At 42.8% G+C, this 25402-nt stretch overlaps 2 protein-coding genes across 3 annotated transcripts in view; one reads left to right on the plus strand and one right to left on the minus strand.

The window, feature by feature from the left end:
* DUSP16 (dual specificity phosphatase 16) overlaps window positions 1-18428 on the plus strand; it is a 74582-nt gene extending 56154 nt beyond the window's left edge. For both annotated transcript variants that reach the window (XM_045184092.3, XM_024575910.3), the window contains 4 exons: window positions 2185-2348; window positions 7282-7441; window positions 12595-12718; window positions 14669-18428. In XM_045184092.3, the coding sequence (XP_045040027.2) occupies window positions 2185-2348; window positions 7282-7441; window positions 12595-12718; window positions 14669-15845 (1625 nt within the window). In that variant the 3' untranslated portion in view covers window positions 15846-18428. The remainder of the gene's footprint in view (window positions 1-2184; window positions 2349-7281; window positions 7442-12594; window positions 12719-14668) is intronic.
* The window catches only part of BORCS5 (BLOC-1 related complex subunit 5), an 83343-nt gene continuing 69658 nt past the window's right edge, over window positions 11718-25402 (minus strand). The window contains exons 5-6 of the mRNA XM_053921796.1: window positions 12521-12762; window positions 11718-11750 (exon numbers count right to left, since the gene is read on the minus strand). The gene's annotated coding sequence lies outside the window, so the exon portion shown is untranslated. The remainder of the gene's footprint in view (window positions 11751-12520; window positions 12763-25402) is intronic.

Here is a 25402-nt window from a genome sequence, read left to right on the forward strand (position 1 = left end):
TATGAACTTGGGTTCCAGAGCCTAGTGTTCTTCCTTTCTCTGCTGCGCAGCCGCTAGAGTGTGGTTTGTATGCTGTGGTGATGTGTGGGCGGGGTGGGAGGCTGTTCCTGGATGAGAGGAGAGCATGACTGTGTGAAGTAAGGGGTTTTGTGTAGCTGGAGATTTTGGCTGGAAATGGTTTCATGAAAATGTGCAGGTACAGATCCTGAGGCCTCGTCTGTCACACAAAGGAATTTGGGATTTCTATAATGGCACCACCCACTCTTCCCATCAGGTTACCTCAACAACTTTAGGAAGCAAACTGCTTCTGTGTAAACAGTGCAGACACTTAGGGGGAAGGCTAGGAATGCACACTTCCACACTTTGTAGGTGGCCTAGTTATCACTGACTTCCTGCCATCCTAGCTGGCTGTGTTGTGGAACCTATAGACAGTTGACATGGGAGTCTAGAAGGTTATGCGTGAGTTGAACATAATCCAGGGGATAATATGGGTGGCACTCTCCCTCTCCCCGCACTTCTGCAGTGTTTGAGGGCATGTTTTGTATGCCTTCTGGAAGGGGACTGAACACTAATAGAATGTAATTCAAGGAGATGGATTTATGGATCTCATAAATATTTAATGAGGTTTTAAGGTCTTGTTTAAGGCTTGATTAAAGAGGTAAAAGTGGGGCTGCCCTCCCTGCCTTCTAATAAGACTTAACATGTCACTTGTTTTTAAATTAAATAGTATTAAAATATATACATATTTTCCATGATCCAGATATCTTTGGTTCCTGAAGTTTGAACTTAGTGAGTAGTGAGGGTTTGGATAGCAAGACATTTATCTGACGGTTTATCAGAATCTGTTTGGTTGCTGGGTTTGGATTTAGATAGCAAGGAATATTTAATTGGAAACCCAATGAAGACCTTACACATTCTCCTTTTTCTCCCACCCTCAGAGGAACTGAGAGTGCCTCTGTGGCTGGGTAGCGCTCTCCTTGTTAAGAAAGGGCAAGATTGTGACTTAATTAAGGTCATGGAGCAGGTCATTGCAAGAACAGGACGAGAAAAAAGGGAAATCATCTGAGTCCAGGAATATTGCCTCAAAGCTTCGTGTACCCTAACCAGTTAGGGTCTGTCAGCACTTCTTACAGTGCTCTGCAAAGTGAACAGGAGACCCCAGGAATCGGTAGTAACTAGGTGGACTGTGACCAACTAACTGCCTGGCGAGTCCAGGACTTGACTGTAGACAAGGTTTGTAAGTAGAGCTGAGTATGTTTCTGATACCTTTGCCGTGAAAAACCTCTACAGTAGGAAGATTTAAACTTAATTCCAGAAAGAATTTTTAACTTGATCAACCTTCTATTTTGAGGAAATGTTGTTTGACCCCAGTTCACATTTTTTTACATCCACATTTTGCTTCTGTGAATAATTGTCTTGCCTTGGTTACTTGCTCCTTACCTTAAATCCTCTTTACATTCCACAACAAGCACTCACGGGTGGGGGCATAGGGAGCGGGAGCAGATGTTGCAGGACGGGTGCGCAGAGTGAGGAAGCAAAGAGTCATCTTGGATCAGCGCCCTCCAGGCCTGCGTGTCCCTGCTGCGGCGCCACAAGCCAAGACTTGGCGCTGGGTGGTGTGTCAGACGCAGCAGTCAGCAGTGCAGGCAGGAAGCGCTGTGTCTCCATATGTGTCGACGGGACTTCATATTTCTTTTCTCTTCTTTTAAAATGTACTTGTTTATAAATTGCATTCATGTACTGCTGTACTTACATACTATGAAAATTATAAAACATAAGATTTGAAATCAGAAAGGGTAAGATAAAAATAAATATGGTTTCCCTAATATTTTCTCCTCCTTATTTTAAATTATAGTTGACATCCAATATTATTTTGTATTAGTCTCAGTTGCACAGCATTTGATTTTTCTTTTTATGTCAGTTTTAAAATTTTTCAGTTAAAGCTGACATACAGCAATGTATTGGTTTCAGGTGTACACCCCAGTGATTAGACATTGTATAACATACTAAGTGATCATCCCCATAAACCTCGCACCCATCTGACACTATACATAGTTGTTAGAATGTTACTGACTATATTCCCTACGCTGTACTTCACATCCCCATGATGACTTTTCTTTTTAAACAATTTTATTGGAGTAGTTCAGAGAGTGCCTGGCCTGACTTTATCCTGTCCATCCTTAGGTGGGTTCGCAGAGTTCTCCCGTTGTTTCCCTGGCCTCTGTGAAGGAAAATCTACCCTAGTTCCTACCTGCATTTCTCAGCCTTGCTTACCTGTTGCCAACATTGGGCCAACAAGAATTCTTCCCAATCTTTATCTTGGCTGCCAGCGAGATGTCCTGAACAAGGTGGGTGCTTTAAAAATGTCCTTCATTGCAGGGTTTACTGTTAGCACCTAGAGAAATAGCAATCGCCCGTCTGCTGTCATTTCAAACACACCTGGCTCCCAGGAAGGATGTGTACCATTCTCAGGGTGACTCCCTGGTGAGCTCTTGCACCGACTTCGGAGCGCTGTTTGGTTTGGTTTTAAAGATGGCTATAGGAAACCTAAACTGATGTTGTATTCGCTTGCTCCTCATAGGTCCGAGAGACCTGGAATAGGATAGGATTTTTCAGAAGTTTAGCTTTATTTTCTTAGTGAATTCGTTGTTCTATTTTAATAATTGGGCACACTCAGGAAGGCTCATACTTCCCAACCTCACGTTAATAAGTGCATTTGTTTACTGCAGCCCACTAGAAAGGCACTCGGGTTGGGCCTGGACTGAGGACGGACTTCATGTTGATTGCTGGCTGGAGGGGAGAGGCGGTGGTAAAAAGACAGTGAGGACAGGGATGAGAGTGTGCACTGCAGACCATGCTGTCCGAGGCTCACTGGAGCAGTTTGGTTGAGAAAGAAGAGGGAACAGCATGGAATCTGGCTGCAGGGGACGTGGGCTGTACTGAACAAGGTGTGCGCAGCAGAGGAACCCTGGTTGTTGAGGCTGCTGTTGTGTACAACGGTACCAGCACAACAACATTAGAACTGAAATGTCTGCTTCCACAGCTCATATCCTCTTAACCAGTCGTGCTAGAAAACGGTGCTCTCAGTGCCCGGAAAAGTGGTTTTTCTTTAAAACCTCTAATTTACATCACCTTTAGTTGAAAAGCAGTCAAAGATATTAATTCAGCTGTTGGTGATTTACAAGTGCTGCTTTCCTAGACGAAGGCAGCGCCTTTGCATTTCCTCCTCGAAGAACTGAAAGAATTGTGCTGGCTGTAAAAGCAGCGTCCCCACTGGCTTGTTCTTGCAAGGGGAAAGCCAGGCTTTTCGGGCGTGGGGGTGGGGAGAATACTCCTATCACTGAGATGCAGTGAGGCATGCAGTTATTTTTTTCTTTTTTGTTCTCAAAACTCCTGCCTCGACACTGTTGTTAATATATCAGCTCTTACCTCGAGAAATGCTTGGTTGAAACGTGATAGCTTAAGCTCATACGGAGCCTTTCTGGTGAGGTCACCTTTGAGTATGTGATGATTATTAATTAATTCTCTTTTAGAGATAAGCAAACTGTGTCACAGAAAGAAAAATTGATTTCTGAAAGTCACATGCCTCTCTAGGGCAAAGCTGGAGATACTTTATTTAATCTTCAGATTAGAAAATAAGCTAAAATTCCTAGCTAGGGATCCTATCCACAGTTACCCCAGTAAAACTTAACCAGTCACCTAGGATGCAAGTTCACAAATATTGTTACAGGTCATTGTGGTTACTTTTAACATTAAATTAAATGGCACATTCATTTTGCTACATACATTTTGCAAATGTGTCAGTTAACAACCATATGAGTGTCCTCAAGGTGAGAGCAGTTAAACCTGACCTGGAGTTGAGGGAGACCATTTACCAAAGTGGGCACAAACATAGGTACATTGGGAAGAAGAGGTTGTAGGGGAAAGAATGAGTTTGTGGAAGTTCATGGGTGAAAGAGCTTGGGCAAGGAGTTAGTATGGAATGTTGTCAGAAAGCTTCTTTATTAGAATTTGTAGGCTAGGGAATAGTGAAAAATAAGAACGCACTGGACAGGCTGGACAGCTTTGAAAGTGATACGTGGAAAATTTACATCCCACCTCCAGATTCATAGTTGAGAAGAGTCTTAGTGATAGAGGATTTTGGAGATCATTTAGTCATCTGTCATTAGATAAATAAGGAAATCAATATTCCAGAGATGTCAGATGAATTTCCTGATGATGAGTTTCAGAAACAGATTTGCCTCTCTTTCACAGATAACATAAACTGATCTTCCTGCTCAGCTCTCTGATTTAAACTTCCCAGGGAAACGGTGCTTCTTGAAGTTCTTCAAAGGTGAAGATTTCATAATCTTCCCTAATAGTACATTCCTTTTGATTAAAATTTAGAAGCTAAAGTCTTTAAAAACAGCACCCACAAGACTACTAATTTTATTAGTCCTTAAAAAAAAAAAATAGCCCTGGCTGGTGTGGTTCAGTGGATTGAGTGCCAGCCTGTGAACTAGGATGTTGCCAGTTTGATTCCCAGTCAGGGCACATGCCTGGGTTGCTGGCCAGGTCCCTGGTTGGGGGCATGCGAGAGGCAACCACACATTGATGTTTCTCTCCCTCTCTTTCTCCCTCCCTTCCCCCCTCTCTAAAAATAAATAATTAAAATCTTTAAAAAATAATAAAGTGACACCAATATATGTTAACAGAAATTTCCTTGGGAGGATCATAATATTTACCATTTAAAATGCTAGGCTCTTTATATTATTGCATTTAGCCCTCATAATGGCATTAGGAGATAGGTTGGCCCTGAGTTAAGTCACTTACCCAAGGCTTTGTGGCTAGGAAGTCATTGGCTTCAGAGCTGTTCAGTGACAGTGACCAGACTCAAAAGCAGGCTACTCTGGCTTTAAGTCCTGTGCTAATATGAAACCAGAAGTACCCATCTTCTGGAAAGAAGAGCTTTCTAGAATAAGCTGTTGTGAAGGACTAACAAATCTTAACAGTTATTGAATCACAACTGAGATTTTTGTTCCCCGCTTTTTCCATATCATTTTTTTTTTTTAGATTTTATTTATTTTCCAAGAGAGGGGAGGGGAAGGAGAAAGAGAGGGAGAGAAACATTGCTCAGTTGCCTCTTGTGTGCTCCAACCGGGGACAGTTATGGACAGTAATTAAAATATTACCTGCACCAATGACATAGGAATGAGGGGAGAGAGTTGTTTTTCTGTGACCTAAGTGAAATGTTTTCAAAGGATTCAGGAAAGACACATTGCATTACATTTTTTTCTGTCTACCCTAGGTAGGAGGAAGGCAACTGTAAAATATTTAGGGGGCAGTTACGATCTAGAAAGATTCTGTTCTGATGTTATTTCACAAGTTCTTGACCATTAAAGAAATGGAAACATAAGTGGTAGATGCATTTGGTTGTGATTTTCTTAATGAACTCCAGTCAGCAAACCTATGAAAATAAAAGCCATACTCCATCCTGCATCAGAAATTAGCAGATTAATGTGCATTTTTGGTTTTGAGTTAAAATGTTTCAAGTACATATATGTCATTTTCTCCTTTAACTGACTTTTTCCACAGACGTAGTAATTACAAATCCAGATGAGAGAGTACTTATTTATGGTATTTAATTCAGTAGCCAAATCATATTTCAATTTTATATGGTGACATTTTAGAATTTTTGTTTGCTTTTTTGTTTTTAAAATTGACTGTGTTTCATTAAGTCCCATTTTATTACAAAAAGAATTTTCAGGTACCACCTTGGATACATTGATTTAGTAAATAGATATTCTCAAAGTAAAATTTTTATAAATCAAGTAAAATTATCCCATTTCTTTCTCATTTTGTTTCAATTATTTTATTACCACTCAATTTCAACACTTTAATATCTCTTTCCCTCCCTCCTTTGCCATTTACATAAAATAAAGGTACTATTTAAGTGCATCTTTTATAGTACCTTGCTTTATAAGTGAAGAATACTTTGGAGATATAAACAGTGTTATAAGCTTGGATTATTGATGTCTCTTAAATTAGGTCAGGATGGCCCCTTTCCACGTTTCCTGCCTGTGCGGCATCACAGTGCAGTGTGGCGGGGGCAGCAGTCAGTGTGAGGCCCGGGAACTTGCGCTCGGTACCCGTCCCCAGCCTGCCACCGCAGCTCTCCGTGTAAACGTGGCAGAAGGACCAGCCCTGTGGGGCCTGGTGCCTGCCGTAGAGGCGACAGGTGGGGGTGCGGATAAGACTCCTAAGCCTCCTCAGATAGCCACCTGGTGTTGAGTCACTCTCGCCTGACCCTGTTCTTACATGGGAGATGCAGTAGCAGGTGATCTCGGCTCAGAAAAGCAGACGCGACCTTTTCTACAAGCACGGAGTTTAAAAGCTATAGCAGTAAACACCAGTAAGGTCTTCGCCGCCTGATTGTTAGCCTCACAGAAACCTCCGAGGCCATCAGAGGACTGGGGCTCGGGCTGGGCTGCAGGCCGGTCAGTCAGAAGCTCCCTTAGTTCCAAAGGCTATTTCTTGATGTTGCCGTCTCATGGTGGAGATGGGGCTGCATCTTATGTATAATAAAGTCCATTTATTGTGCTAGATATGGTAAATGAAGGGATTAGGGAACTGGCAAGTTTTAGGAGGTTAAAAATAAGAAAATTACTGTCTTTCAGGTCTTTGGAAAAGACTTATAGAGGAGATAGCATTACAAGAAAAGGGAGAAGTGACCAGAGTTGCTTATAAGAGAATTATTTCAGGCTTAGAACACTTCCTGAGAGGCAGCAATGGATGACTAAATGCAGCGGGGCGTACAGGCTTGCCTGGAAAATGGTAGACGGGCGGAGCTGAAGAAACACGCATCGAATGCAGCTATGTATCTGGAGCCGAAGGTAGAAAAACAAGCAAGAATCAGTCCAAGATCTCATACTTCACTACTTAATAGCGCAGATAAGAATTATCTGCTAATTATAACATAGTATGCTGCATGCTTTGCTTGTGAACAGAGTGCTTTGGAGGGACAGAGGATGCGATGGTTAATGACAAGCAGTGGGGAAGAGTTCACAGCAAGGTTAATTTAAACGGCAGGAAGAGTGGAAGAGGAACAGGGCGTGCCAGGCACAGGAGCGGCGAGAGTGGCAGCGGCAGCACGGAGGGCAGTGTCCATGTGACGCTGGGGGCGGTGGAGGTTGTGGACACGGTGAAATCCAAAGTGTGGATGAAGCACTTAACCCTTTTAATTAGCCCTGTTAACTGTGCTCATGTGCTGTTAGTCATTTTAATTACTCTTTCCCTCCACAGGAGCTGATGCAACAGAATGGGATTGGTTACGTGTTAAACGCCAGCAATACCTGCCCGAAGCCTGACTTCATCCCCGAGTCTCACTTCCTGCGAGTGCCTGTGAATGATAGCTTCTGTGAGAAAATCTTGCCGTGGCTGGACAGATCTGTTGATTTCATTGGTAAGTAGCTCAAGTAATGTTAGAAGTCCTCTGGTGCAGGTGTCCCCTCTCCCTCCATCCCTCTCTTTTTCTTTAGAGAAAGAAGCCTATTTCAGAGCTATCAAAAGTCTGAAACAACACATGATGCTGCTCGCCTCATTTAGTGGCCAAGGTGACGTGTGTGTGCCACGCTCTCCCCAGGGGACTGGCCATGTGACATTCTAGCGAACTGAACACCACCCAGGTGAAGCCTGATAGGATCTGTGATTGTGTGTCTGCAAGTGTTTGAAAATCAGACTTTTGGGGTTACATATCTTACCCACTTTTTCAAATCCTATAAAATACTTTGGAAATTTTGGTGGCTTTCCTTAAACTGTTGTGCCTTGCTGCTCTGTTTTTCCCAGAGAAAGGTCAAATCCTGTGAAAACAAACCCTGTTACATTCAGTGTCTTTGTGTCACAAGACTTCGAAGCCTTCCTCCATGTGCCAGTAATTTCACGTAGTGGCGGATCTAATAAAACTCTCACCCCCACGTGTGTACACTATTGCTCATTTCTTTGGTGTTAGTCGTGACACGACCGACTGGTGCCGTGATGGCAGTCCGGAGCCACTCCACGCCCAGCCTGACTCCCAGCGTCAGGTGCCGTTGTGCCGTTCCGATGCCGCAGGGCACAGTCTGATGGGGTCAGTCGGTGACGTGTGTTTGCAGTGCGGCTTCAGGGGAGAGAGGGACAGAGGAGAAACATTGCTAGCGCTTGAGCAGCATAACAGGGTTGACTCTTGGTGTTCCACATGAGGAGTTTTTGTCCCTCCCCCACAAGGCACATAAACTTGAGCACTACATAATTAAATACTCTGGGTTAGTTAACTGCAATTTTTAAAAAAAGACCTTGTTCCTTTTAAGAAGTAAAATTTGTAAATTAAGCCTGTCACTATATATACTTTCATCTGCGAGGGAAAGTTTTTATTTTTTAAAGATTTTATTTATTTATTTTTTAGAGAGGGGAAGGGAGGGAGAGAAACATCAATGTGTGGTTGCCTTTCACATGCCCCCCTCTGGGGACCTGGCCCACCCAGGTCCTAACCCAGGTATGTGCCCTGACTGGGAATCGAACCAGTGGCCCTTTGGCTCGCAGGCCAGCACTCAGTCGTCTGAGCCATACCAGTCAGGGCTGCAAGGGAAATTTTTGAGATACTATTTTTAGAATTTTAGGTATTTCTGAAACAGTTCTCTTTCTTTAAGATTCCAGATTGCCAAGAGTTTTCATCTTTTTAAAAAAAATTTTTATTTATTGATTTTAGAGAGAAAGGAAGTGGGGCAGGGGGAGAAACATCCATTTGTTGCTCCACTTATTTACAATGCATTCATTGCTTGCTTTGTGTATGGGCCCTGATGGAGATGGAACCACACAGCCTTGGAGTATTGGGACAACGCTCTAACCAACAGAGCTGCCCAGCCAGGGCCAAAGGGTTCTCATCTTTAATTAGGATGCATCTATGAAATATCTGAAGATAAATAGCGTAGCTATTTCCCACTTAAATAATCACAAACAAAGCTCCTACATATTAATCCCCCCCTGTACTTCTAGGAAATACTCAGCATATCATTTAGTTTTGGCCTCTTTAAAAGATAATAGTTATGGTTAATGTGCTCATTGCCTATGGCATTGATCCAGAGACATTTGGCTCTGATCTCAGCTCAAAAGTGCAATTTCAGAATCTGTTTAAGAGAACCTGATTACATTAAGTCATGACAATGTCTGAGCTTATGGAGCATTAATTGAAGAGTGAATGTGAGTAACTTTGCCCTCAACTTATTTTCTTCTTTCATGGGAGATACTGGTGTCATCCTGCCACTTTTAATTCATCCAAAAGGAACTTCACTGTGTTCCAGGTTGGTTGAATACACACACACACACACACAATGTAATTTATTTGTAGTATGTGAAAATATTTTCACTTGCTTGACACTGTGTACTAGGGCCACCATCCTCACCCCCTTGAGTAATTCAGGGAGAATTCTCCAGCCCAATTTAGGAATCAGGCCCTTGCTCACTAGGGCTGCTAGGCAGGGCGTTTTGAAGCCATGGTCAGTCATGGCAGAATATATGATTAGGAGGCATACTCTTGTACCAGGAGTTAATAACTTACAGACTTGTAGGTTTTTTATTATTTAAATTTCAGTAAGTTTCTGGGCTTCTTGGGAGGGCTCAGGTTTTTGTGGAGCTGGCCTTTATTTGTAGTTAATGAAGGCAGCAATGAGTATGGTCTACCTGTCCATGCTGTGGGGGACTCATGGGGTGCCTCCAGGCCCGGCTGGCTGCTTAGACTGCCTCTGGCTCCCTCCTCACTTGGCGCCGCCCCACCTCACCCACACCAAACTCCTGACTTTGCACGGAGGACGGAGGTGATTAGCATGTACTTTGGAGCCAAACTGTATTTCAGTCCTGCCTTCCATAAGTGATTTTGGGTAAGTTACTTAAAACTTCTCTGTCCCTCAGTTTCCTGAGCTGGAAACTGAAGATAATGTGGCTACCTCATAGAGAGATTGTGAGGATTAAAATAGATAGTGTATGTAAAATATCTTGCAGCGTAGCCTGGCTAATAAATAGTAGCTATTTTAAAAATTATTACGAGTCCTTTTCCTTTTTCTTAGAGCTGTACTCTGTAACCTCCATTACTACTACTTTTCTGTTAGCCTTTGAAACTTCTTGTCCTCACTGGTTCCCCCTTACCCTTTACATCTGTTATTTTCTCAGCCTTTGTTAACCTCGGTTTCACCCTTGAATTGCTGTGGTTGTCACGGGCTTTTCTAAGGTTGCCGGTTTCCACCCTCAGTGCTGACTTGTTCCTCGTTCAGGAAACGGCAGAGGCTCCTGAACTGCCCAGGAGTCCTTAGCCAACAGACCCAGACCCTCCGGCACCTGCTCCCCTCCTGTGAAACCTCCTCTCTGGTTGCTTCCTGTGCAGCTTGTGAGCACCAGCCGCTGCAGACTGTTGCGCAGCAGTTTGTCCCCATAGAGCTTTCGTGCACGCATCTCCCTCCTCCCTGCCAGCTCTGTGTATGTTACTTCCTGTGCTTTAAGACCCAGTTGAGCACTCACTTCTGCCAAGAAATATGTTGTAATGAACCCCAGCCTGGTATAATCACTTTTTTAAAAATATGTCATCAAAAGAGTTGTAATTGTTAAAACAGTGTGACATGCAAAAAATCTGTAAAACAGAGAAAAATGAAACCTATAACCTCAACATCCTAACACATCTGTTACCCTGATTTTTAAATTTTTTTCCCAACCTTTTTCAAAGTTTTTAAAATAAAGATTGCTTTTTAAATGTGTATCAGCCAACCAGCCAGTATTTACCATGTGACCAGTGTTAAGTCCTTTGTGGGGAATTTTAGAAGCAAGACCCTTTTAGGTCCTTGTAATCTAGTTTTGAGATAATTATTTAATAATGAGAATATTGTTGATATTAAAAAATAATTTTAAACCCAGCCTACTTCCAGTAAGAATTTAAGGCAGTTTACAGTAAGAGATTGAGATCAGAAGATACACATATTCACAGACATACATATTAAAGTGGAAGAAAAGGGCAGGAACCGAGTAATATGAGGTACGGTAAAGTCTGAATTACAGTTACCTGTTGAAAAGCTTAGCTTTGGGCTTCTTAGCAGCCAAGGTGAAGGGGAAATACTGAGAGTAGCGGAGGCTAAATAACCACTATACAGCTGAGAGAGGGAAGAGGACTGTGTAGACCCAGGAAGGCATGGGACCTTAGAACATAGGTTTGTGTAATACATTGTATAGTACCTACTAGTTTCAGTGTTGCTTTGTATTCGTTTGTTTTATTGTGTTTGATTTCCCCATTTAAAGGGAAGCCGCTTAATTGTTCACATACTATTCAAAAGCCCCGTAGTGTTTTGTACATAATGAATAATCATATACATTAGAAATTTGTAGTATTTATAACAGAGGTGGGAAGATTGGAGTATCCTTGAATTCTTCAGCTGCCAGGGCCCATTCCTCGGATATCCGTTAATTACAAGGAGGTTAATAGAAGGTCGGTGCACGTTTGGTAGTATCCACTAAAGCAGGAATGGAAAGGGAAGAACTGAGCTCCGCGGCAGCAGCTCACGGCAAGCACACACGTAGTCGTTTAGGATTGAGGCAGTCATAGTACTGGTACGGTGTTAGTTGCCTCCAGGCTGTGTGGGATAATTTTACCCACTTCCACAAGAAAGGTTCCTGAAGCTCCGCAGCAGTGAGAGACGGCAGCGCTCTTTGCTGAATGGCCTTGGTTCTTGGCTCTGACAAGGTGTCCACAAGTCATTCTGCCATGGTACGGGTGTGAAGGTCACATAGTCAGACAGTAACTCCTGGATCTCAAGGAAGGGTAACACTTTTCTTGGTCCTCACTAAAGTGACTTACTAAACCTGACTTATAGTATATTTTGGTTTTCTTCCTAAATTCAGCAAATAAAGTTAAGCCACTTCATGACATATAGAAAAGTCTCCTGATGAGAAATAGGGATACTACAGGTTCTATGAGTCAGCATTTTAAAAGTAGCTTGACCTGGCATCTTTTTGTGTTGTGACGTGATACCACTGTAATTAAGTCTGTGTGCCTCCCCGCTATTTAAATAGTAATGTATGTCACATGTTTGAAATGAAAAATATTTTGAAAAACTTAATATCTCATATCAAATTATTATGTTGTACACCTATGTCAATTATATCTAAAAACGGGAAAATGTAGTATCCCTTAACTAGAAAAAAGTCGAAGTGACAGTCAAAATGGGTAAACAAGGTATTAGCTAAATCTTAAGATTTTGGATGTTATTTTCTTTATATTTTTATGTACTTCTGAATTTTTCTACACTAAACAAGTAGAATCATGTAATCATAATGTAGGATTTATACTCTGGGAAAGTTACTAAAATAATGCAAAAAATAACATGATGGACAGTACTGAATAAGAGTCAGTCAACCTGAGTTAGGGGCAAACTGCTTATTGACATGGTTGGACCTTCACTGTCCTATATGTAAAAGGTGGGGAGATTATCTTCCCCTTCTTCCTTAAAAGAATATCGAAAGGGAATACCTGTAAATAGATGAGGCGCACTTTTGAGTTGTCAGATGAAAGACACTGACCCTTGTTGAATCTGGCTCACACAGAAAAAGCAAAAGCCTCCAACGGATGTGTCCTGGTGCACTGCTTGGCGGGGATCTCCCGCTCCGCCACCATCGCCATTGCCTACATCATGAAGCGGATGGACATGTCCTTGGACGAAGCTTACAGGTGAGGACGGGAGCATGTCCTGTGCGGCTGCCTCTCCGTAGGTCCTGAAACACAGTGAGATGTGGGCGGGGAACCACATTAGAGCTGGCCATGATTACTCTGGTTACACTCCTTACCGGGGACTGGGTTTTTAAATGGTCTTTGGATTGGAGAAGAATGCATTTTTATAATTTAGCATGAATTCTCCTCTGGCGTGTGTCAGATGCATTCTCAGCTACTTTGTATGTTTCAGGAACAGCAAATCCAAACAGATCTCTATCCTGTTATGAGAATTTATATTTTTTCCTAATTGGGAATAGATCATTTATTCTAATTAGATATGAGGGGAAAAGCTCCAGGTGACTACTCATAGAATTTCTACTCTGCTTCAAACTTCGTTATTTTCATTGTAAGGAAGAAACCTAATACGTGCAAATATTGACAAACTAATAATTGCCATACCTCATTCACTGTGTAGAATCTCCTACTTCTGGAGTTGCCCAGATTTTGCAGTGTGTAATTTTGACTGGGTTCTCCTCCTTTCTCAGAATGGAGGGCAGGCAGGTGACAGTGGCCTGCTAAGGTCTGGGGTTTTCTTTTGTAACTGGAGAATCTGAGTTCTCTGCCTGTTTTATTGGATAGAGGTGGTTAGTCTTCATGTGATTAGAAATTAATAAATCGAGATGCATGAAGCTGGCCTGTTTAGGGACTTTTTTTCTTTTAAATTGGGAAAAACAGAAATGAGCTGCCTGAACAGCTTCCATTTGAGGAAGCAGGTGGAGGGATGGGTCCTCCCTCTGGGTGCGTTAGCCCCGTCATCCTCCCTTCAGGCTCTTCTCCCTGCGTTTTTCCCGCGCCATGCAGAAGCCAGGAGAAAAGGCACCCTTATGTCAAGTACAAAGTCTTATTATGAGGACTCCACGTTCATACTTGTTACAGTTGAGCCAGTCATTTCTAGCTTTGTTAATTTGCTTTAAGTTACTTGATATCCAAGGAGTTTATTTTTTATTTTTCTCTTTCCTTATTCAAATGTAAAGTTTCAGTGTAGTTTCATTCCTGCATCTTCTGAAGAGTGTCCATGAGGGCCAGGGGTCGCTAGAGTGTATTTGCTATCTCTTAAGTGCCTGCAGTGAAATGTAACAGCTATTTATCGCTAGTGTTGATCCCCTGATGAATCTTCTTTAACATGATGGTGACATAGACAGACCTTAGACCTGGTTTTGAATCCCAGCGCCATCACTGAGTAGCTGCGTGATTTGGGGGAAGTCACTTAAGGACTTTGGTCCCTATTATATGATGGGGACGATTATACCGACCTGACATAGAGTGGTTTTGAGGACTGAATGAGATAATACTCTTAATTTAAAGCATTAGCATAGTGCTAGGCATGCAGGGACAGTCCACTGTAGCTGTCGTGTGGAGAATAAAGAGAAGGAACTTGGAAATGCTTGCTGTGATGCTCTGACCATCTGATACCCTCTTTTTTGGTCATTGATTTAAAATGTGAAGTGTCTTGAGGAAGTCACTTTGGGGACTGTGAAAAGGCATGATATTGGGAAATCAAAGGTGAAAAGGAGCTGTTAACTACACTTCTTTCTGATGGTAGCACTGGGGGTAGGGCAGGGTAGGGGGAGCCTGGTGGTGAGGAAAGAACTGTTTCATCCATTGCATTGGAAGCTTTGGGTCCTTGAAAATAAGGAGACTAAAACTAGAGCTTTTGGGGACCTGGCATCCCCCCTTTCTAGCATGTTCCAGGGACATGTTATAAAGCTCCCCACAAAGCAGAGGCTCTTCTGTTCTCCACCTTCAGGTGTCTCCCAAATTAAAACAATTATCTTCCAAAGGTATTTGGGAGGATACATCTAATAATTCCCTATCTCATTCATTCACTTAATATTCTTAAAATAAAGAGTAGTCATAAAATTCAAGGGTATTTTTTGTTTCGTTTTGTTTTTTTCCCTCTCTTCATAGATTCGTGAAAGAAAAGAGACCTACTATATCTCCAAACTTCAACTTTCTGGGCCAACTCCTGGACTATGAGAAGAAAATTAAGAACCAGACTGGAGCATCAGGGCCAAAGAGCAAACTCAAGCTGCTGCACCTGGAGAAGCCGCATGAACCTGTCCCTGCAGCCTCAGAGGGTGGACAGAGAAGCGAGATGTCCCTCAGTCCACCCTGCGCCAACTCTGCTACCTCAGAGGCAGCAGGGCAAAGGCCTGTGCATCCTGCCAGTGTGCCCAGTGCACAGCCATCACTGTTAGAGGACAGCCCGCTGGTACAGGCGCTCAACGGGCTCCACCTGTCCTCAGACAAGCTGGAAGACAGCAATAAGCTCAAGCGTTCCTTCTCTCTGGATATCAAATCAGTTTCGTACTCAGCCAGTATGGCAGCATCCTTGCATGGTTTCTCCTCGTCGGAAGATACTCTGGACTACTACAAACCTGCCACGACTCTGGATGGGCCCAACAAGCTATGCCAGTTCTCTCCAGTCGAGGAAGTATCGGAGCAGACTCCAGAAACCAGCCCAGATAAGGAGGAAGCCAACATCCCTAAGAAGCCGCAGACTTCCAGGCCTTCAGACAGCCAGAGCAAGCGATTACATTCAGTAAGAACCAGCAATAGTGGTGCCACCCAAAGGTCCTTTTTGTCTCCTCTGCATCGAAGTGGGAGTGTGGAGGACAACTACCATACCAACTTCCTTTTTGGCCTTTCCACCAGCCAGCAACACCTCGCGAAGTCCGCCGCTGGACTGGGCCTCAAGGGCTGGCACTCAGATATCTTGGCTCCCCAGACCTCCACCCCTTCCTTGACCAATAGCTGGTATTTTGCCACGGAGTCCTCTCACTTCTACTCTGCTTCAGCCATCTACGGAGGCAACGCCAGTTACTCTGCCTACAGCTGCAGCCAGCTGCCCACATGCGGTGACCAAGTCTATTCCGTGCGCAGGCGGCAAAAGCCGAGTGACAGAGCCGACTCCCGGCGGAGCTGGCATGAAGAGAGCCCCTTTGAAAAGCAGTTTAAACGCAGAAGCTGCCAGATGGAGTTTGGCGAGGGCATCATGTCAGACAACAGGTCGCGGGAAGAACTGGGGAAAGTGGGCAGCCAGTCTAGCTTCTCGGGCAGCATGGAAATCATTGAGGTCTCCTGAGAAGAAAGACACTTGGGACTCTATTGAGTTTTTTTTCTTGTTCACACACACAAAAAATTCCCTGTAAATCTGAAATATATATATGTACATACATATATATTTTTGGAAAATGGAGCTATGGTGTAAAAGCAAAAGATGGATCAACGCAATTGTTCTCAACATCTGCATTTGAGAGACCAGCTAATATTTCTCTCAAGGCAAGTGGAAGGGCAGATGCTAGAGTTCCCATAGACAGATAAAACAGTTACATGCAGTGAATTGCACATCCTCTCATTCTTACTAAGTCAAGTTTTATTTGGTGTTGGAGGACAAAATCCCCTCCCGTGTTCATGTTGTGCTACAGAAATCTCCAGTACTAGTCTTTGTCCCTTCCTTCCATAGTGCACCTTAGCGCTGAGACTGAGCCAGCTTGTGGGTCGGGTGGGTAGACCCTACTAGGGACAGAACCTAATGGTAAATCCAAGAGAAACGATCACATCCAAAGCTGATGCACAAATCCAAGACCACCGGACAGCTGAGTGATTCGAGCATCATTCTCCTGTTCAGACCATTAGGGGCCTTGCCAAGATCTACTTTAGAGCAAACCCAGTACCTCAGACAGAAAGTTGGGGCTTTCACCACTACCACGTCTGGGAGCCCGTTTTCTCGGCATTGTGAATAGGTTGGTAGCTAGTCACACTTTTCAGACCAATTCAAACTGTCTATGCACAAATTGCCAGTTGGGCCTGGATGGAGGTGGTATTTTCCTTCCTTCTCAGCTTTATGAAGAAAAAGAAGGGAAACCATCTAGGATTCAATGTAACAGCCAGGAATCTAGCAGCTAATGATTTAAGCTAAGGTTGGGAGGCTAAACAAGTCTGCCTCCCTCTTTATGAGTCAAAGAATTCTTCAAAATGGGATTGGTAATCCTTTAAATGAAGATTAACTTGTTTTAAAGCCAGATGTGAGTGTATCTGGGTTGTTAGCAGAGCAGCAGCACCTTGAAATTCTCGGCCAGAGCAGATGTTTTCCATCTGTCTCAGTGCACAGATACGTTTTGGTGAAGACAATAAAGTAGGCTTTTCAGGGAAGCTACCAAGAGGGAGAGAGATTAAAGAAGTTTGTAAAATTGCTGAGGAGAAGCAGGAAACTTATTTCTCAATGGTTATTTTCCCCTTAGCATGTGATGAGGGTGATATTTCTGTAATTTCCTTAGACTTTTAGATTTGCTAAAATCAGGCTGAGAGAGGCTTTAGTGAGCAAGGAATGTTCAGAATAAGACATTAGGAAGTGAGGAGAAGGTGGCTGAATTTTGTTTCATTGAGAAGAGTGGGAAGCCACAGCCAAGCTCTTCTCAGAAAGTCCCCTCAGTATGTGTCCAGTGGAAGGGTCACACTGTACTAAGGGGGGCCCGAGGCAATCTCTCCGTCCTTGACCTACTGTCACAGCGGGTTCAGTCCTGGCAGCTAAAAGTAGGAGATTAGAACAAGTACACAAGTGACAGTACAGATCTGCTTTTAAAGTCCTGGCTTGGGTTTTGTCACCTACCTATGGTCCTCTTCTGAAGCCTTAATTCACGTCAGCAGCATTTTCTGTTGGGGTGGGGTGTTAACTATTGTTCTTTACTGTAAGTGTAGCTAGTTGCTGACTCATATCTCAGGTTTTTCTGTTTGAGAAATGGACAGTCTTTTGACAAGGATGTGACTTAATGTTCCCTATGGTGACTGCTGAAACCAGCATAGAATGACATGACTTGATCGGAACAGCGTGACTGGTGACGCACAGATAACGTGCTCTGTGATGCGGGCCTACGCTGAAGGCAGATGGAGTGTAAACTGCACAGGGAGTGCACTGTTACCGTGTTGGAAAGTTCTCTTAAGTCATCTGAGTTAGTTTTTCTTCATTCTTCTAAATTTTGGATGTAATCAGACCTTCTCAAGGTTTCACACAGTAACTTTTGATGTGTTAAGTGTACACACACAAATGTGTAACAGCTCACTGCTTTCAGAGTTTGGTCACAGCTGCTGAACATTTTTGAGAAATGAAAGCAATAGCTCCAATGTTAAGTATGTTTCCGGAGGGTTAGGGGACTTGGTTTAGATGAGATATCTGGGCATAAAATTTGCCTTTCATCATTTGGAATTTTTCTTGACCATGGTCCCCTTTCTTCTTGTGACTGTGATGTAGTCATACGCTACAACCCGTAGTCCTTGATTGTTAATGTCAAATAATCATTTCTCGGAATCAAGACTCCCATGCTGAAGGGCAGCCTGCGAGGCGCGTGCTGGAGCACACGGGCGTCTGCAGGAGGCGGGGCAGCCGCCTCTCCTCAGCATGCGAACCCAAGGGAAGCCCTGGGGTCTAGTGGGATGATACAGAAAGGCGATTTTAAAGAGCATAACTAGACTTCTGTGTGAGAAATGCTGGGAGATGGTTTAGGAGATTTGTGAAGTTAGGTGGAAAGACTGTACAAATGTTTAATATGCATATAGTGTTCTTTTGGAGTAAGGCAAGCTGTCAAATGGTTAAATTGTGCATTTCTCGTGTTGATGTGTCATGTGTGTTCATACGATGAAATAAAATCGAAACTGGTACCTGTTTATACTTACGTTGAGAAAGGGCCTCTTTTTGCAGCTCTGAACTTGGTGGGAACAGCAATGTCCAAGTGGTTAAAGGAGCGGTGGCGGAACCTAGCCTGCTGTTACGTCAAAGAGCACTTAGCTCACAGCAAAATGGTGAGGCCATCAGGTGTATTATGTGCTGTCATTCACATGAAACAGTGGGTCCTGCGCAGTTTCATGCCGGCCCTCATTCTTCATGCCTACACCAAACGCACACTACAGCATACACACCCGAGGCACTGGTAAGTATTTGCTGACTGATCGCATCCAGAATAAGCACAGCATAGGAAGGAGAAAGACCAGGCACTCATCTCTGGTGCACTGTAACGTGTGTAAGGGGGGTTGCGCTTCTGGTAGGGAAAAACAAGGAGGCGTACTTACTGAAGGTCTGCTCTCCATTCTTGCCATGTCCGTCTTAATGACTGCTTATAAGGGACACTGGGCATGATGACTTAAGAGACTAGAAGCTTAGTCTCATTGGTTAGTTAGGGAGGAATTTTGCAATGAAGGAATAAAGCATCCACTTTCAGTGCAAGCAGATGGAACAATGACGATAATAATCACAGGCGAAGTTATTTAAGTTGGTTGTGCGAGGTTTCTAGGTAAAAGTTCTACTTAAGAAAATTTAAAAGAAGGATTGGGCTGGGTGAGTGAAGACTAGGAGAGCTGCCTTGGCAAGGACCTTGCAGAAAAACAGGTGTGACAAGAATAAAGGGCGTGTGGAATAAACCTGCTTCAAGATGGAAGGTGACAGGAGGGAACAGGTGTTTCAGGGGGAGGCTCAGATGAGGTGTAGGTGTTGGAAGGACTAGTTAGGGTCTGACAACTAAAATGTAAACCAAGGGTTACGCTAAGGGGAAATAAGGTATAAATGTGGAGAGTAGGCTGTGCATAGTGGGACTAGTTAACAAAACCGTTTTTATCCCTAAAACCTTTACTGCCATTTTATTTTAAATACTCCTGTTGGGTTTTGTTTTTCTGATACGTAAGTAGGAATGTTTTAGGTCTAGTAAACAAAATTTGTCTAGGTGCTTTTCTCTGAATATTACTCTTCCACGTCTATAAATGGAAGAGGGAAGTAAGTTATTTCTAGCATTCTGTGGGGCCCATTCATCTTTGTACAGCATAATTATACTGGTTGTATCTTGAAAGTGTTGCAAAATCAACTGGAAAATTACAGCACCTTCTTGGAAGATGTTTACAAGTCATATTGTTGCAGTTTATGTGCATAGACATCAAACTGCGTTGATGTAAAAATAGAAGTTTCATTCCTTTGGTTCTAGAGTCAGTTTGAAAGGCCACAGGAAATGCAGACTGTCACCTTGTAGGAGGGTTAGTGCGGCCACGGTCTGAATGGAAAGTACTCGCTTCACAAAAGCTCTTGGGATAGATTGTGCCTCACTCTGTAATAAAAGGCAGCAGTCATCATGGACGCCATCAGGCCTCACGGTGACACTGAGGACACAGAACAAGTTCCTAGGAGTAACAGGTGTGTGCGTACACACCTGCATACCACACGAGACACAGGTTACGCTAGGAGCCAACTAGATTTAGTTGCTAAAAACATTTTGATTTTTTCATCTGAAACATGAATAATTTATCTGGTACCCTTCCCTTTGGTAGCCCCGACACTGAATGCTGGGCATGTGTGGGAGAAGTACGACGTCACTTGTATGTGAGTGAGCAGTGATGTCTCTGGGGCAATGCAGCTCTTAACTGAGGGGTGAAAGTCGGGGTGGGGGGGAAGAGCGAAATTCTCAAATGATTGAGAAAAATTTTATACCTGAAAAGTCTACAAGAAGAAAATATTTTACTTCACTCTACAATCTTTAGTGTCAACGTTTTAGGTAACTTCCTACTGAATACTATATATCTCGTTTTAGCCGAGGTATAAAAACAAGTTGGGAAGAGGAAAATTTCAATCTAGAATTTAATACAGTATTTGCTCACCTCCCTCAATTCCTGAAGATTCCTGGTTTTGCTTTGGGACTTGCTAGGGGTAATGCCAAAGTTCAATAAATTCTACAAATCAACAGAACCCATAGCACATGTCATTCGCCTGGGGCTATTGGTTTATGTAACCTTGGAAATGGCATGGTTATAATACCTATAACATACCTTTTTCATATATTAGAGGAAGAAGCAAAGAAATAACTAGAAAATGACCCCCTAAACCCCACCTCATTTCCTGAGTGCACTCCTATATTTCAGGGTATGAAGTTCTCAAAACTCATTTCATCAAATATGCACTCTGGCAGAGAATATAATTAAGTTACTAACAGTGAGAAAACTTTGAGGGAAACCAAGACATGAAATCTATATTAAGGCACTCATGAAGTCTGCATTATGTGCTCTTAACCCTACAAATCATTTTCTGAAAATGTACATACACATAATGCAAGGAGGGAAGGTCAGCTTCTACAGACGTACTGCAGCTAGTCAAACAAGGAGTCTGCATCCCAAGGAGTAACAAGGGAGAACCTTGTCTGCATTACAAGGGAGTTTGCACTCCCTGCAAACAAGTATAGGGGCCTGTTTGATGGTGTTTGTAAATACGGATGAATAAACTGACAAGCAAAACAAATTCGTAAAAGAAGGGAGCCATGGGACACCAAATTTACGATTACCAAAAAGAAGGAGAGCAGCTCTCCCTTAGGAACTCAGAATTCAGAGTCACTACGCCAAGACCCCTGGCCATTGCTTGGACAGAATAGGTAAAATGGTCCTCGTTGCTACTAACGAGTGTCAGAATTGCAGCCTTGGACTCAGAGCTGGAGGGGCTTGAATGCCCATGCAGCCCAACTCACGCTGTAGGGAGGTGGAAACAGGTCCAGGGGAACACGACGTACCGAAGAGCAAGGCTGGAAACCCCGAGCCAGGGCTCTTCCCACAGCTCCAGCGGCCTCCTCACTTTTGAAACATGCTGTATTAGCCAGACAGGTCATTGAATATTACCCAACAGACATCTAGCATAACTTCCTTGAAATAACAAATCATTCAGATTCCCAGAATCTGCTGGAAAAAGTAAAATACTGAGGAGGGAAAGGATAAGTAACACCAAGTTACCAGAGAAGAACCACCAGGAATGATGCAGAATAAGGGGGTTCTTAAAGACATTGACCTTAAGCAATGAACTACAGGAGATGGTAAAAAGTGTCCCAGTTCAGCTGTTTTTTCTTCACCTAAAGTCATGGGGCCAGTAGTCAGGAGAAGCTGGATAGAGCAGAGCCAGTACAACTGAAGCCTGCAAGCAACAAGATAGAACCAGCATCTGTCTCACCAGAACCCACGCAGGCCTCTCCTCTAAGCTTTAGTCCCTGCTGCAGATGCCCTGAAGGAGAAGCTGTGGGCCCAGCTGCTTCCCACAAAGTCCATGAAATGTGCCTGAGGTGCAACATGGCCTGACCCATAGCAACTCTCAGTGAATCGTTGCATTACTTCCACTAAAAAATCTCTGGCACATTTGTCTTGTGGCCAAATTTAGCCAGAAATAAACAAGGATAGGAATTCTGGGAAACAGTGCAAGTCAGCCAAGTGGACAACACTGGAAAACCACCACACACTATAAATATTTAATTAACTAGAATTCTTTAAATAAATAATTGAATTTACTTATTGTTCTCAGCTGCTCCCCTGTCATAAGTAGCCTACTGCATTAGGACTCCAATCTCCGTGAATGCCATGTTTTGTCTAATTCATTTTATTATGGACAGTGAGGGGACTGGCACCCAAGCCCTGAGTTCTGTAACGGCCCTGTAGACAACCAGCCCTTCCTTCTTTCAAAGCTACAAGCATGTCCTCGTGTTCAGAGCTGGGTCTGTATTCTCCAGGAACTCGAAAACAGACCATGATGGTAATGGCTTTAAAATGCCACTTACTGTCAGTCTAGGGGAAGGAGAGATGAGTATTCTTTCTATGGCTGTTTTCACTTTTCTGCCAGTTTGAAGATTTAAAAACTGAAGTTAAAATAATAATAATGAGAATAGGTGGGATCTAGTATAGCCATATTCAATAGTAAACTGTATTATGAAAATGTTAAGACAATATAAAACCAAATAGACAACATGAAACAGTATGCAAAGAAAGATGGATGGATTAGAAGCTGGTCCAGAACCAGGTCTCTATTGTGTGGAAGTGTAACACATGAAGGAAGGGGCGCTGCACATCAGTGGAGGGAAGACACGTTATTCGATCAATGTTGCTGTCTCCTCCATGGCATCTCCTGGAATAAGCTGAGCTATTTAATAGGTTTCTAAGTTACAGAGCATCTTTCTTGATTTGAACTCTCTAATGAATTGCTCTAGAAATGGTTTGTGGACCCATTAAAACCCTGACCATCACCAAGAAGATGGAAGACTCCCAAACTCTTTTTATGAAGCCAGCATCATCCTAATCCCAAAACCCAAAGATAAAGACATCACAAAGAAAACTTCAGGCCAATATCACTGATGAACATAGATGCTAAAATCCTCACAAAATATTGGCAAACCGCATCCAGCAATATGTTAAAAAGATCACACACCATGATCAAGTGGGATTCATCCCAAGGATGCAGGGATGGTACAATATTCGCAAATCAATAAACGTAATACATCACATAAAATGAAAGACAAAAACCACATGATCATAGCAATAGATGTGGAAAATGCATTTGACAAGGTACAGCACCCATTTATGATAAAAACATTTAGCAAAGTGGGAATAGCGGGAGCATTCCTCAACATAATAAAGAGCATATATGAGAGACCTACAGCCAACATCATACTCAATGAGCAAAAACTAAAAGCTTTCCCACTAAGATCAGGAACAAGACAGATGTCCACTTTCACCACTTCTATTCAACACAGTATTGGAAGTCCTAGCCACAGTTGATATAGCAACAAGAAAAACAAAGTACCTAGGAATAAACCTAACCCATGATGTAAAAGATCTGTATTCAGAAAACTATACAACACTGAAGAAAGAAATTAAGGAAGACACAAGCAAATGAAAGCATGTACCATGCTCATGGATTGGAAGAATTAACATCATCAAAATGTCCATACTACCCAAAGTGATTTATAGATTCAGTGCAATCCTGATTAAAGTACCAGTGACATATTTCACAGATGACATATTTCACAGATATAGAACAAACATTTCAGAAATTTATGTGGAACCATAAATGACCCCGAATAGCTGCAGCAATTTTGAGAAAGAAGAACAAAGCAGGATCACAATATCTGACATCAATCTGTATTATGGGGCCACTATAATCAAAACAGCCTGGTACTGGCATAAGAACAGACACATAGACCAATGGAACAGAAGAGAGAGCCCAGAAATAAACCCAAGTCTCTACGGTCAATTAATATTTGACAAAGGGGAAAGAAGCATAAAATGAAGCAAAAGCAGCCTCTTAAACAAATGGTGTTGGGAGATCTGGACAGCTACATGCAAAAAAATGAAACTCAACCACCAACTTACACCATACACAAAAATTAATTCAAGCTGGATAAAGGACTTAAATATAAGTCGTGACACCATAAAAGTCCTAAAGGAAAATATTGGCAGGAAAATCTCAGATATTTCACACAGCAATATCTTCACTGATATGTCCCCTAAAGCAAGGGGCATAAAAGAAAAAATAAACAAATGGGACCTCATCAAATTAAAAAGCTTCTGTATGGCTAAAGAGCATTAAACAAGCATTAAAAAGAAAAGAGAACCACCTATATGGGAAAACATTTGCCAATGATACCTCAGACAAAGGTTTGATCTCCAAAATATATAAAGAACTCACAAGACTCTACTCCAGGGAGACAAACAACCCAATTAAAAAATGGGCAAAAGACTTGAACAGACACTTCTCCAAGGAAGACATACAGAGGGCCTAGAGACATATGAAAAGATGCTCAGCATCACTAGCCATCAGAGGGATGCAAATTAAAACTACAATGAGATATCACTTCACATTGGTGAGAATGGCCATCATAAACAAATCAACAAACAAATGTTGGAGAGGATGTGCAGAAAGGGGAACCCTAGTGCACTGTTCGTGGGAATTCTGACTGGTGCAGTCACTGTGGAAAACAGCATGGAATTTCCTCAGAAAACTAAAAATGGAACTGCCTTTTGACCCAGCAATTCCACAGCTGGGATTATATCCTAAGAACCCTGAAACACCAATTCAAACAACCTATGCACCCTAATGTTCATAGCAGCACAATTTACAATAGCCAAGTGCTGGAAGCAACCTAAGTGCCCATCAGTAAGTGAGTGGATCAAAAAACTATGGTACATTCACACAATGGAATACTATGCAGCAGAGAGAAAGGAGGAGCTCCTACCCTTTGACACAGCATGGATGGAACTGGAGAGCATTATGCTAAGTGAAATAAGCCAGGAGGTGAGGGACAAATACCATATGGTCTCACCTTTAAGTGGAACCTAATCAACAAAAGAAAAAAGCAAGCAAAATAGAACCAGAGACATTGAAATTAAGAACAATCTAACAGTAACCAGAGGGGAGGTGGGAGGGGACAGCAGGGGGAAGGGTTTTCAGGAACAACTATAAAGGACACATGGACAAAACCAAGGGGAGGGGGTCAAAGCAAGGGAGGGAGGTGGGTTTGGCTGGGGTTGGGGGGAGTGGTAGGGGATAAAAGCAGACAACTGTAATTGAACAATAAAATAATTTAAAAAATAAAATAAAATAAAACCCTGACCATCAAAAGTCATTATAAATACACACTTTTTTCACCAGCCGGGCCCAACAAAGGTTAAAGGTGTAGCTCCCCACTCCCAGAACATTGCTCGCAATTCCTCCACGGCTCCCACAGACCACTTCATCTCCGCAGACTGATATCCCCACCCACCTCACTCATGCGGAAAGAGGCATCAGTGCCCGGGAGGGCAGAAATGGCAGCTGAGGGTTGCCCTTGGAGAAAGGTAGCTGGTACCCTGGCCTCTTTCTGG

This window comes from Desmodus rotundus, chromosome 3 (assembly GCF_022682495.2).
Source record: "Desmodus rotundus isolate HL8 chromosome 3, HLdesRot8A.1, whole genome shotgun sequence".
In the NCBI taxonomy this organism is placed as follows: Eukaryota; Metazoa; Chordata; class Mammalia; order Chiroptera; family Phyllostomidae; genus Desmodus; species Desmodus rotundus.